The sequence below is a fragment of the Mustela lutreola genome, chromosome 8 (assembly GCF_030435805.1).
Source record: "Mustela lutreola isolate mMusLut2 chromosome 8, mMusLut2.pri, whole genome shotgun sequence".
Classification (NCBI taxonomy): Eukaryota; Metazoa; Chordata; class Mammalia; order Carnivora; family Mustelidae; genus Mustela; species Mustela lutreola.
Window position 1 is genome coordinate 64,146,810 of NC_081297.1, and position 14,343 is coordinate 64,161,152.

The following is a 14,343-nucleotide window of genomic DNA, read 5'->3' on the forward strand; positions in this document are numbered from 1 at the left end:
AAGAATCTGCCTTCAGCTCAGGTAACGATCCCAGAATCCTGGGATCAAGCCCCACATCCCGCATGCACCCCAGTGTGCACCCCGTGTCTACCTCCCTGCTCAGCAGGGAGCCTGCTTCTCCCTCTCCTCCCTGCTCATGCTCTCTTGCTATCTCTCTCTCAAATAAATAAAAAACCTTAAAAATAAAATATGTTTAAAAAGAAAGTAAATATTTCTGGAGGTTAAATCACTTCTATATATTCATGGGTGAATTTCATTTTTTAGGAGCATTTCTGTGTTCATCAGTTTTTGTAGGAATTCTTCCCTCTTCTTGCTGTCAATGGCAAGCAGTGAATTATTACTTTCATTTAAGTTCTGTCAGCCCAACAAGAACAAAGTTATTGTTTGAAAAGTTTGCTTAGGGACGCCTGGGTGGCTCAGTTGGTTAAGCAGCTGCCTTCGGCTCGGGTCATGATCCCAGCGTCCTGGGATCGAGTCCCACATCGGGCTCCTTGCTCGGCGGGGAGCCTGCTTCACCCTCTGCCTCTGCCTGCCATTCTGTCTGCCTGTGCTCGCTCTCTCCCCTTCTCTCTCTGATAAATAAATAAAATCTTAAAAAAAAAAAAAAATGCTGAAAAGTTTGCTTAACAGTACTATTTAAAAAAACAATATATTAAATAAAGAGACAGCAATGGGACATACCAATCCACTGGAAATAAACTAGACATAATAAACTGGAGATAAACTAGACATAAAACTCAGTTAAAAAAAAAAAGCTGATACAAATCTCTCTTTTTTAAGTAAGCTCTATGTCCAACGTGGGGCTCAAACTCACAACCCCAAGATTAAGAGTCAGGTGATCCACCGACTGAGCCAGTCAGGCACCCCACACCTCTCTCATTTTTAATACACACTTGCATTTAACCCATGGTTATGTTTTGAGATTTACAGAAACATTACCTATTCTGGCAGTACAATTTTACCACCTACCTGTTTTTCATCAATCTTATTTCTCTTTTCAGCTGGGGGTCATCCGTCTTGGTTGTCTGAGACGTAAGAGTCACAGGAGACGTCATCACCACAGTCTGCGGCAGTGAAGTGGCTGAAGGCGTGGTTCGGATCTGGTACGTCTGCATATCTCCCGTTGCAGCTGTGCGGTCAGAAGAATGAATGAATGCCTAGGTGTCTTTGAAAGGATGTCGGGAAGTTCTCCACAGACACTTAAGCATACTTACTTTGTACAACTACCTGGTTGCTGGGCACAAGTATCTGCTGTCCATCAGAGGTCTGTGCATACTGGAGAATTGTTGTACCTTGCTGAGTACTGCCTGAATTTGTCATGGTTAATGTCTGAAGTCCCTGTACTCCATCTGTGCCTGGACTGGCCAGCTGTAAGGCTCCATTTGGGGCAATGGCAACTTTAACCAAAGAGAGAACATAGCTATTGTAAGGCTAGACAACACACTAATTGCAAAGGATTGGTGAAAAAACACCCAAACACCACTACTTATTAAAACAGGTTTGCATGCAGTTCCACTTGCTACCTGTTGACTACTCTGAGTGAACTATATGTAAAGGAAATAAAATGGCATTTCTCCATAAAATGTTATAGTTCAGATGCACTAATCTTAAATTTAGTCTCAAACTATACAATATAACTGATTAGTCAAAACACATCTTGGTCTCCATGAAGCACTGCACACTAATTCCCACTGTGGTCACAGCAGTTGTGGCGCATTAGGAGAGGGTACCAATGGCTAACTTTCAAAGGAAAAATAAGTAGAAAGAAACATTAACATAGCTTGTGATTTTTATTCAAATAAGCTCAAAAATATTTTTGAATAGATTAAACTGTGCCTATGGAAAAATTTTAAATAGCATTAAAGTTACACAATGAAAACAAAAATCTTCATACTGTTTCTGAGCTCTGCTGTCCTGTGTAACCACTGTTTAAAAAGTACTGTTATTTACATAAGTGATATTTTAAAAATGTAATCTATTCAAGTCATTTCCTAGTGAACCAGGAAGGTGGTCATGAGAAAGCCCATATACAGACCACATTTCTTTGTGCCCCCCAGGCATTTTTCAATAAATTTTACTTATGTTAATGCTTTCCTCTCAAACCTTAAATGAAATACCAAAAGGTTTGACCGAATAGAAAACATTTCAGCATTATACAATTCCACACAATAAATCCCCTTTAGAGGGCGCCTGGGTGGCTCAGCTGGTTAAGTGTCTGCTTTCAGCTCAGGTCATAATCCCAGGGTCTTGGGACAGAGTCCTGCATAGAGCTCTCTGCTCAGCGGGGAGCTTGCTTCTCCCCGGCCTGCTGCTCCCCTGCTTTGCTCGCTTTCTGACAAACAAATCTTTAAAAAAAAAAATCCCTTTTAGAATTTAATGCCTCATCTCTGTACCCCCTTATCAGACTATTATTGGATTTTTTCTTTTACACTTTGGCTATCAGAAAGCCAAAGCACACTTGTCTGTATTTGTGCGTTTTAGGTGAAACTAATTTCTTTCAGGAGTTTTTTTTTTTTTTTTTTTTTTTTTAAAGATTTTTTTTTTTTTATTTATTTATTTGACAGAGAGAGATCACAAGTAGGCAGAGAGGCAGACAGAGAGAGGAGGAAGCAGGCTCCCCACTGAGCAGAGAGCCCGATGCGGGACTCGATCCCAGGACCCTGAGATCATGACCTGAGCCGAAGGCAGCGGCTTAATCCACTGAGCCACCCAGGCGCCCTCTTTCAGGAGTTTTTAAGTATCCCTCACCCACAGGCACACAACCAATACTCCCATATACTTTAATTTATATGACTAGAAGTAATGGCAGTGTTTAGATACAGAGGTTTAAATTTATATTAGCAATTATTTGCAATCTCCACTTCTGTAACACACATTATAAATAAAAAATAAAACCCCCATTCTCTATTTATTCCACTGGCCACCCCATACCCTCTTCCAGAGGTAACCATTATTTTTGGTATACATCCTTCCTAATCTTTTCCTAGGTTCACATAGACTGATATATTAATACATACCAAAATATGTGTATCCATACACATACACGTATAGACCTACATCTTGTGATGTTAAGTATATGCAATGATACAGAACTGTAACATTTTTGTAACATATCTTCCTATTTTTTAAAAAGATTTATTTCAGAGACAGCACGCATGAGTGGGGGGAGGGGCAAAGGGACAGCGAGAAGCAGACTCCCCACAAGCACAAAGCCCAACGTGGCCCGATCCCAGGACCCCAAGACCATGACCTGAGTGGAAGGCAGATGCTTAACTGACTGAGCCCCCACAAGGCGTCCCCTTCCTGTTTTTGTTTAACCTATGTATTTACCTGGTTGAGTTTACTCTAAATCTGCACTGATACAGTAGCCATCAATGACTTAAATTAACTAAAAAAACAAGATAAAAAAATTCAGTTCCTCAGTCTCACCAGCCACATTTCAAGTGCTCAGTAGTTACACTAGCTTAGCGGCTACTGTACTGGCCAGTGCAGATACAGAACACGTTCATCATCAAGGAAGTTCTATTGGATCATGCTGTCTTAAATACTAGTTGGTATTGTACTTATTTCAATCATATATACAATATTAGCCTAAGTTTCTATATAGTTTTCATAATTTCTAATTTTGTTTTAGAATAAGTCATATTAACATATAATTTTGCTAATATGCTGCTTTAAGAAAAATTTTTTTGAAAACCATAATGCATGTATACAGTTAAAAAAAAAAAGTTTTATTTAAAAGTGAACTTCTGTTTGAAAGTAAACTTCTCAACCGCCTCTGATCTTGCTCCCAGGTATCCTTCCTTGCAACCACTGTTCTCAGTTTCTTATGTGTCCTTACTGCGGTCTTCTTTTAATATAATCTTTAAGTATTTATTCATAACAAACATCACTGAAAGCCTACTGTGCCCCAGGCGTTCTATGCCTGGTGTTCACAGTTGTGAACAAGACAAAATTCTTGCCCCTCAAGAATTTATCCTTAAGAACAGATCATAAATGAGCTAATAATTCTATATAATCTAGGATTAAAAAACTAATATATACTTTTTTATGATTATTTTAAAAATGCTATAAAAATGCTAAGAAAGCTAACCAAAAAGTGTGTGTTAAAAAGAGTGGTCTCTGAGGAAGTGACACTTAAGTGGAGCAGGGGTGAGGATGCAAGTCCTGTGAGGCTCTGAGAGAAGAATGTGCCAGGCAGCAGGGAGGACGAGCCTGAACAGCCTGAGGCAGAAACAAGCTGCATGTGCTGGAGAAACAGCAAGAAAGTCTGTGGCGCCAGATGCCATCCAATGGCAGATGAGAGCGGAGCTGGGTAAGTAAGGCCAGGTCCTGGATATAACCTCCCCATACAGAACTTATCCAAGGTGTGATGGAGCGCCACTGGAGGATCTGGAGCAAAAGTGTTGTGATCTAAGTGACATTTTAAATAAATGGCTTTGGCTGCAGTATGGGAAACAGTGAGAGCAAGAATGGAAGCAAATGACCACCACAGTACTGAGACCAGGGTATAAAGCAAAGGGGGTGGCAGTGACTGGAGAGGTGAGAGGGGGTCAGATGGGACACAGATTTTGAGGCAAGAGTCAACTAGACTTGAAGAACAGGAGTTAGGAATGGAAGGAGACATCATCCACAAATGAACAGAACAAAGAATTCGGTGGGCGTGACAAAATTATATCTTGACTGTGGTAGTGGTTAGACAACTCCATGAATTTGTCAAAAATCCAAAGTAAGTGTATCACTTATAAGCTATGTGACTGTAGGGACATTATCTAACCTCTCTTAAGGCTCTATCAGTTTCCTCATAATTGAGTAACTGCCTATCTGACGAATTATTGTAAGAAGCAAATGTGATCATGCAGAAAAAGTACTTCGCATTATTTTTGGCTCAAAATGCTATTCTTAAGTTATCCTCACTATTAAAGCATGACTGTCTTTCTATATACCACTTCTTTATCGAAGTTAGTTTTTGTGTGCCCATCATGTAAAAATTCATTCCTATACGTACTGTACTGTCCACTGCTAGTTTGATAGATGGGAGTTGGAACAGACATAGAAGTGACAGCAGAAACTCCAGGGTTTTCTCCGTCTCCTTTTCTGCCCCGTGTATCTTCAGAAGATAGATCTTTCAAAATTTTTCTGTGAAAAATAAAACTCTATTAATTGGTAATGAGGACAGCTTTACAAAAACAAATTGCTACAACCTTTTCAGTCTCAGGTTAGAAGTTTACTCATCTACTAGACATCTGAACTGTTGTGTCAAGGAACCGTTTTAGTTTAGCACAGACTACTGTATGATGTGTACTGCAGACTCGTTACGCCTTATCTATTGGCTACCTGAAAAGAGACACTGAATAAATACCCCTTACAGAGGTAGGAAAGGTCTCTTTCCCCTACAAAACAGAAGACTCCATTGTAAGGTATTTCATTAACTAACAAGAATAGTATTCATTTTCTAAATAGTGACCTTCATTTAAAAAGACCAAATTAAAAAAAAAATTTTTCAACCTTCAACTCTATAGTGAGAAGCCCACAGTTCTAAGAAACAACAAGAAAATTTAAAATGCTACTATAAAAAAGCACACAGTATTAGTGATAAGTGAAATTATTTATGAATGATTTTTTAAAAAGTAATCTCTATATCCAATGTGGGGCTCGAATTCACAACCCCGAGATCACGAGTTGCGTGCTCCACTGACTAAGCCGGCCACATGCCCCAATAAAATTGTTCATATCAACAAGAAGTAAATATAATTCCACCGATATCCTCAGACTTGGTAAAATGAGACTTAAGCAGGAATACAAGGATGGAGAAGGATTCCCTTCTGAATCTGAAAGGAAAGATCTTCAAAACACAACTGGGAGTGCAGGGACAAATAAGAATTATTTGTTTCTAAGGGAAAAAAGAAAAAAGAAAAAAGAGAAGAGAAAAAAAATCTTTCCTTAAGAATTCTATGTTCATTGTAGAAAAATCAGAAAACTGAAATACTTGTATGGAAGCAACAAAAAATAGTCACAAAAGGGGAAAAAAGCCCTTAGCACTAAAAAGGATCTTCCATTTATGTATGCCAACTTTCCAGCCTATGCAGGAATTCCCTAACATTCCTAACAGCCTCTATTTCCAGGAATAAGGCACCCACAACTTCCAAACAGCAAACCATTCAATTACTTATCCCTTTCTTACTTAGATCCAAAGCTGATTCCACCCAGTGAATGAAGCTAAGAAACTAAGCTTAACTCTAACTATATATCCATGCCCTAACTGCAGTATTTGACAATTGCTACAGTTCTTTCTTTGAGGCCAAATAATTTTAGTTCCTTCAGCTCTTCTATAACATGCTGAAAATTGGTTCTCCAATGTGGTCTCCTTACCAATCTTCCCAATAAGAGCTAATACAACCAAAGAGTATATCAACAGATGTCCACACGGAGAATAAGAGAAGTGGCAGTCCTATAGGTCTCCGTGTTAGGCATCTGTAAAATGAGCATGCTGGCTCCTAAACCTGCTTACGTATCAGAATCTTCTGGAGAGGTTTACTGAATCCACATTCCCATCTGGTGTCCCTAAGGGCTGAGGGGGTGGGTCAGGACAGAGCTCCAGAATCCCTTTCACAGATGCCCACATGGCATTCTGCAGCCAGCCTTACCAGAGACTGTGGAATACTGTGCCAGTTTCTTTTCACTTTTAAGTTATGAAACATTTTGAGCATAAAGAAAAGTACAGAAATTAAAACACCTATGTACCATATACCAAGAATCGACAGATGGTAATCTATCCTGCCACCTTGATGAATTCGTTAACTACCTCTACTACAGTGGATTCTTTAACATTTTCTTCTATATATGTAATCATGTCATCTCATCCTTTCCAATCTGGATGCCTTTTATTTCATTCTCTTGCCTAACTGCCTGAATACAATGTTAAACAGAAGTCACGAGAGCAGATGTCCACAGCATTGTTGGGTTTATGACCCTAGGAAGAAAACTTTCAGTCTTCCACGATAACATATGCCTTTGGTTACAGGCTTTTGCAGAGGGGCTTTATTAGGCTGAAGCGCTCCCTTCTATTTGTTTGATGAGCATTTTTATCATTAAAGGGTACTCAATTTGTCAAATTTTGGGGGGTGTCTATTGAGATGACCATATATTCTTCATTCTTATTCTATAAATATCTATAACACTAATTGATTTTCAGGTATTGAGCCAATCTTGCATTCCTGGCATAAAATCCTACTTGATAATCATGTATAATGCCTTTTATATATTGTTGGATTTGGTCTGCTTAGCTCGTATTTTGCTAGGGATCTCTGTGTTTATATTCATGAGGAATATGGGTTTATAATTTTATAAAATCTTTGAATTGGTTAAATTCATGTCTTAATATAAATATTGGTATCACCTGATCTACCTATTATTTGCTTTCTGTTTTTTAAAAAGTCTTCTGGGGATGCCTAGCACTCTCGACTTTCAGGGTTGTGAGTTCAAGCCCCACGTTGGGCACAGAGCTTACTTAAAAACAAGAAGTCTTCTGTATTCTTCTGGGTTATCTGAAGGTTTTTCAGAAGTCCATTTTAATTAATCATATTTGACTAAATCTCCTAATATTTAGTAATTGCTCTAAGCAGTTATAATATAGATACCCTGTCTACTTAGAAAAATCTTGTCAAGATTTTTTATTTATTTGCCAGAGGGTACGAGCACAAGCCGGGGGAGGGGTGGCAGGCAGAGGGAGAAGCATGCTCCCCTCGGAACAAGGAGCCCAGTGAGGGGTTCATCCCAGGACCCTGGGATCATGACCTGAGCTGAAGGCAGATGCTTAACCACCTGAGCCACCCAGGCGCCCCCGTAGTTGTCTTGTATGTTACATCTGCATACACTGAAAGCCACAAGACAATGCCATCTTTTCTTGTCAACCAAACACAGTTTAAAGAATTCAATAGAAGGAGAACAGTTCATTATACTTGCCCAGGTCGTGCTGTTGCTGTTTCTTCATTCCTAACCTTCCAGATTTCTGTCTTCAGAGCTTTCTTAGCAGTTACGTTAGAGCAGGTCTGCTGTCAGTGATTGCTCTAAGTTTTCTTTCACCCAAGAATAATGACCTCACCTACCATTTCTGACAGATATTTTCACTAGATACAGAATTCTGGATCCATTTTTTTTCTTTCAACACTTTAGAAATATATTTCACTTTCTTCTAGCCTCCTTGGTTTTGATGAGAAATCTCTAATGAATCACAATGTTCCCTTTTAAGTAATGTGTCATTTTTCTCTGGCTGCTCACGAAAGTGTGCTTCATCTTTACTTTTCAGCAGTTTGATCATGACCTGTCTGGGTAGGGGTTTCTTTGTGTTTATATATGGCTTAGCATTTGTGGAGCCTTTTTAAAAAAAAGATTTATTTGAGAGAGAGAATGAATGAGCACCAGGGAAGTGAGGGAGTCTCAAGTAGACTTCATGCTAGGCCTAACACAGGGCACAACCCCACGACCCTGAGATCATGAACCGAAACTGAGAGTCTTGACACTTAACCGACTGTGCCACCCAGGTATCCCTGCTAAGCTTTTTCAATCTGTGGGTTTCATCAAATATGGGAACGTTCTGGCTATTGTTTTCTTTAAAGATTTTTTTCTGCAACACACTCTTCCTTCTCCTATGACCCATAAATGTTAGAACTTTTGGTATTGCCTCACAAATTCCTGGGACTTAGTGAATTTCTGTAATCTTTATTGAAATTAGTGAGCTTGTCTAATCTCTTTTGTTTAGACTGGATTGTCTCCAAAGAACTATCTTTGAAACTGGCTACCTCCTTATCCTTAGTCTCCTATAGAATTCATCCAGTGAAGTTTTATTTGTTACTACATTTCTCGGCTCTAAAATTTCTATCTGGTTCTCTTTATATCTTGTACTTTTTTGTTAGGAGTTACTATCTTTCCATTCATTTCAGGAGAATTCACGCTTCTTAGAACGTTTTAATAATAGCTCCTTTGAAGTTCTTGTCACATAATTCCAATATCTATGGCATCTGCTGACAGTCTTCATAAGCAGTTAGGATTTTTCCACGTTCTCTTGTATGCCAAGTTATTGGGGACATTTTCAATATTATATGATATGGTTCCTGTTTAAATTCTCTGGAGAGTATCTGATATTCTTGTTTCAGCAGGCTCAACCTAGTTGGATCAAACTAGTTGTGTCCAGGTCACAAATTCTGACAAGCATTCAGTGGACTGTGATTCCAACATTAGTTCAGTTTTCTAAGCCTTTTTTTGCAGTGTTATTCAGATCTGGTCCCTATGTGCACCATGAATTACTGGTCAGTCTGGGACGTGAGCCATTATCTGTCCTATGTATAGTTCAGTTGCCCAAATGCTAGGGATGCCCATTTCACTTATCTGCTGAACATTTATGAATGGGTGCTGAATTTTATCACTTTCCCTGCATTTACTTGTATGTTTGATGATTTTTCACTGTGAATTCGTATCCGGTTGATCCTAATCTAGAGTAATCCAGAAAGCTTAACTTGGGGAAGCTTCCTTTCAGAGGCCTACTGCAGGGATCCCAGCATAAAACAGAAATCTCAGGGGCGCCTTGGTGGCTCAGTGGGTTGGGGCCTCTGCTTTTGGCTTGGGTCGTAAACTCAGGGTCCTGGGATCGAGTCCTGCATCAGGCTCTCTGCTCGGTGGAGAGCCTGCTTCCTCCTCTCTCTCTGCCTGCCTCTCTGCTACTTGTAATCTTTGTCAAATAAATAAATAAAAATAAAATCTTAAAACAAAACAGAAATCTCAGGTTCAGGGTTCCTTCCTGCAGGAGACCCAAAGTAATGGGTGTACCTTGGTTTTCATGCTTGCTTCTGCTTCCCAATCTGGTTTTGGCTCATGTACCTGTATTGTTAAAAAGAAAACCAGGGGCCCAAAATGGCATCACTTAGGCCGAGTCCCCAACCCAGGACTTAATACCTAATCTAACTGCAGTTTCAACTTCCCTCAGAAATGTGGTGTTAACTAATTAGCCAGAAGTTTTCAAATCAGTGCCAGTGAGTACTACATGGGCCCTTTCCATACGCCAAATGAAGGAAGGGTAGTCTGCATCATAACCCATGCTCCAGGCCACCTGGGTGGCTCAGTCCATTATGCCTCTGCCTTTGGCTTAAGTCATGATCCAAGGTCCTGGGATCAGACCCTGAAATGGGACTCTGCTCACTGGGGAGCATGCTTCTCCCTTTTCCTCTACTGTGCTCTCTATCAAATAAATAAAATCTTAAGGGAAAAACAAACCAACAAAAACCCAGGTTCTTCCCACAAAGAGAAAGAGACCTTGCCTGGGACAGTCCATTTCATTTGCTAAAAATTTCTTGGAAGAAGAGTGCCCCACTCTTCTTCCCATAAAAGCCTTCCATTTTGTAAAGCTCCTCAAAGCTCCCCTCAATTCAATTATTTATTTAAGTCCATCAGACCTTCAAATTTACGCGGCTGAATTCTGTTTAACAGATTTGGTGGTGTCAGGATCAAAAGCGAACTTCTGGCAGCATCTGGGGACAACAAAAAAAACAGGTGTGGAGCCCCACAAACCCTTCAGAGTTCACGGTCTTTCTCACCGTATCTGGGGACCCTTGGTAAGTCCCTTTCAGTTTTAGCTCTGTTCTTTTTGTATCCAGCTGCCAATATGAATTTCTAGTAAAGTGTTAGCGGGTCAGGCTAGACCAATGAGGTTCTAAGGGAGTACCAGTCCTTAACCCCTGATTCAGCCCACACTTCCACCTTGGAATCCTTCCCTAGTTCCAGTCCATAGGCTGGCTTAGTTCACACTGGGAATTGCTGTTAGTAAACAAAGAATTCTCTTGGCTGTGACCATTCCACAGTGACTTGTTTTACGTAAATAAAGGTTAGCTAGTGGGGATTTCAGAAAATGGAAAGCCCCAAGAATTGGTGGGCACTGGTCAAAGCATTCAAGAGCTGTTAGAGCACTTGCCATCTAACTCAAAGACTCCCAGTGTTCGTATAAGCTGGTCAAAGAATAGGTTAGACTGACGGTAGTTCACCCACCGACCTCACAAAAACTTGCACGCAATGAGGTACACTGTAAAGCAACCTGTGAATCTCAACCCCACGCAAGTCCCTCTTAGGTATCAGTTTGGGGAAAAGGTCTAGTTAAAACAGATGGGGTCCTTTCTCTCTACAGAGCTGAGTGTGCTGCCTTACAGCACACCTGCTTATTTTACGTCTAAGCACTATAGTCCCAAAGTTACAGCTGCTACCTAGGAGGCTTAAATTTTTTTTTTTTTTCACTAAAACAACATGGAATTACTATGACTGTTATGAGGAAGGTTGAATTAGACAAGATCATCCATCCATTTAAGAACCTTTGCACTTGAAAGTTTAATTGGTAAGAAGCCGCCTCCGAAAGATTTCAAAATTCCAAAATAGTCTCATTTAATAAGATTCATGATTCAAGATTCATGGCAAAAAGGTATCTAAACCAAGACTGTAAGACTGATGTAAATCCTACTGTTCCCGTCTGTCCTTTAGTTACTCCTCTTAGTGAGCTTCTGTTTGAACTGCCTTTCCATTCTCCTGAAGAGATTGAGACCTTTGGAAATAAGACCACTTGGGGCTACTGGTGAGTCTCTTAGTCCTTGCGCTAAGGCTGAACTGAAAGCCATGGGTGAAGATTTTCTTAAAACTCAGGAGGACCCTCAAGAGTTTTTTTTTAAATAAAGAGATTATCTCCTGAGACCAACTGAAAGAGGGGAAATAAAACTTAATCTTGTCCTTCTGTTTCCAAATCCAGACCCGGTGGAAAATGATCCTTTGTCTTTCTTGTTACCTCCTAAGAACATGGCTTAGCTTTCTGCCTGTCTGGGACATGAGACTGAGTGTTCTTTCTTTGGCTATCTTTGGGAGTGACTCTAGATCTTCCTAAGATAATGTCTTTTACTCTCCCATTGTAGAGGCATTTGGGTCCATAAGGTTACCAGAAATATTTACTCTTTTCCAAGCTGACACCTGATGAGATATTTGAAAGGATTTAGTAACTCTATAATCAGAAATGTGGCCAAATTGGAAGCTGATATGGAAAAGCTTTTTTTTTTTCCTTTAAATTTTATTTATTTTATTTATTTGTCAGAGAGAGAGAGAAAACACGGGTGAGTGAGTACAAGCTGGGGAGTGGCAGGCAGAGGGAGAAAGCAGGCTCCCTGGTAAGTAAGGACCTAATACAGAACTCAATCCCAGGACCCTGGGATTATCATCATGACCTGAGTCCAAGGCAGATGCTTAACCTACTGAGCCACCCAGGCATCCCTGAGTGGAATTTTTTTTTTTTAAAGGCCTTATCCCCTAAGCTTACCCAGAGGGAAAGAAGACATTTCCCTAAATGGGATGGGAAGGTCAGTCCTTTGGTGTCCTTCAATCGCCAATCCAATTCTTTTGAGGAATTAGAAAGAGCTGTCCTTATTCTAAGAATGTAGTCTTTACAGGATCAGAGATGTCATTCCAAGAACAATTCAAAGACCAAAGTCCCAAGCCTCCCCTATTTATCTCAAAAGGCTTACAAACGTAAAAATTCTGGTGTGGGGAAACAGAAGTTCTTGTATTTTTCTCCTGTGTCTTTAAAATGTAAGTATCTGGCGCACCTGGTGGCTCAGTGGCTTAAAGGCTCTGCTTTTGGCTCAGGTCATGATCCCAGGGTCTTGGGACTGAGCCCCGAATAGGGCTCTCTGCTCAGCGGGGAGCCTGCTTCTCCCCTCCCCTCTCTCTGCCTACCTCTTTGCCAGCTTGTGATTTCTGTCTGTCAAATAAATAAAATCTTTAAAATGTAAATATCTGCACTTGGTTGGCTCCTTTGGTAAAGCAATTCTTTTTTTTTTTTTTTTTTTAAGATTTTTAATTTATTTATTTGACAGAAAGAGATCACAAGTAGGCAGAGAGGCAGGCAGAGAGAGAGAGAGGAGGAAGCTGGCTCCCCGCTGAGCAGAGAGCCCGATGCGGGGCTCAATCCCAGGACCCTGGGATCATGACCTGAGCTGAAGGCAGAGGCTTTAACCCACTGAGCCACCCAGATGCCCCGGGTAAAGCAATTCTTGATGCTGGGGTTATAAATTCAAGCCCCACACTGGGTATAGAGATTACTTAAAAACAAAACAAAATAAAAACATAAAAATGTTCAGTGCTAAATCTGGTCTTCTCTAGAAACTCGTATCTAGTCCACTCTTTAAAATACAAATTTAGGGGTGCCTGGGTGGCTCAACTGTCTTTTTTTTTTTTTTTTTAAAGATTTTATTTATTCGACAGAGAGAGATCACAAGTAGGCAGAGAGGCAGGCAGAGAGAGAGGAGGAAGCAGGCTCCCTACCGAGCAGAGAGCCCGATGCAGGGCTCGATCCCAGGACCCTGAGATCATGACCTGAGCCGAAAGCAGAGGCTTTAACCCACTGAGCCACCCAGGCGCCCCGGCTCAACTGTCTTGATCCCAGGGTTCTGGGATCAAGTCCCACATCAGGCTCCTGCTCCACGGGAAGCCTGCTTCTCCCTCTTCCATTCCCCCTGCTTGTGTTCCCTCTCTCACTGTGTCTTTCTCTGTCAAATAAATAAAATATTTAAAAATAAAATAAAATACAAATTTAATGGAGGTAATTCTTATTTGAGAGAGAAAGTGAGAAAAGATACCGACAGGAAGCATGAGCAAGACGAGCGAACATGGGGCATGGGGTGGGTGTGGGGGAGAAGCAGGCTCCCTGCTGAACAGGGAACCCAATGCGGGGCTTGATTCCAGGACCTCGGGATCATGACCTGAACCAAAAGCAGATGCTTAATGGACTGAGCCACCCCGGCTCCCCTTAATGGAGGTAATTCTTATCAAGAAAAAAAAACAGAAGGGGGAAAGGCTGTGTGGACAGACAGGTCATTAGAATCATCCACATTAATTAGGAAACTTACTCTGTGTAGGTCCCTGATATCTCTTATTGTGTCAAGAAAAAAATAATAGCTTAGGATAATGGCTGGCTTTGTCTAATGTTTAATGAAATTTTTGTAGATAATCTATACATAATTATAAAGACAAATTAAATAGATGTATGCAAGATAAAAATTTATAATTGAACTTTTCAGTAATATTAGGTCAATTTAAATAGTTTTCCCCATTTATTGGGGGGGAGTTAATCTTAAACTTTCAAAGTTTTACTGAATTAGATTAAATGAGTTAAACCTAAACTCAGTAAATATCTGAATCATTCCAAGTAAGACAAAATATAGCAACATTAATCAAGGTTTATCTACTTCTGGCTTATTACAGAGAGACTAAAAGATACTTAGATATGATAATGCTACACTGGAAAGATTTTAAAGATATGCT

At 40.2% G+C, this 14,343-nt stretch overlaps 1 protein-coding gene across 5 annotated transcripts in view; it reads right to left on the minus strand.

Moving 5' to 3' along the window:
• The window catches only part of ATF1 (activating transcription factor 1), a 90,605-nt gene that overhangs the window by 8,953 nt on the left and 67,309 nt on the right, over positions 1–14,343 (minus strand). For 4 of the 5 annotated variants that reach the window (XM_059185358.1, XM_059185361.1, XM_059185359.1 and 1 more), the window contains 3 exons: positions 5,009–5,139; positions 1,215–1,397; positions 970–1,129 (listed from right to left, as the gene is read on the minus strand). In XM_059185358.1, the coding sequence (XP_059041341.1) occupies positions 970–1,129; positions 1,215–1,397; positions 5,009–5,139 (474 nt within the window). The remainder of the gene's footprint in view (positions 1–969; positions 1,130–1,214; positions 1,398–5,008; positions 5,140–14,343) is intronic. The other variant, XM_059185362.1, reaches the window with a different exon arrangement.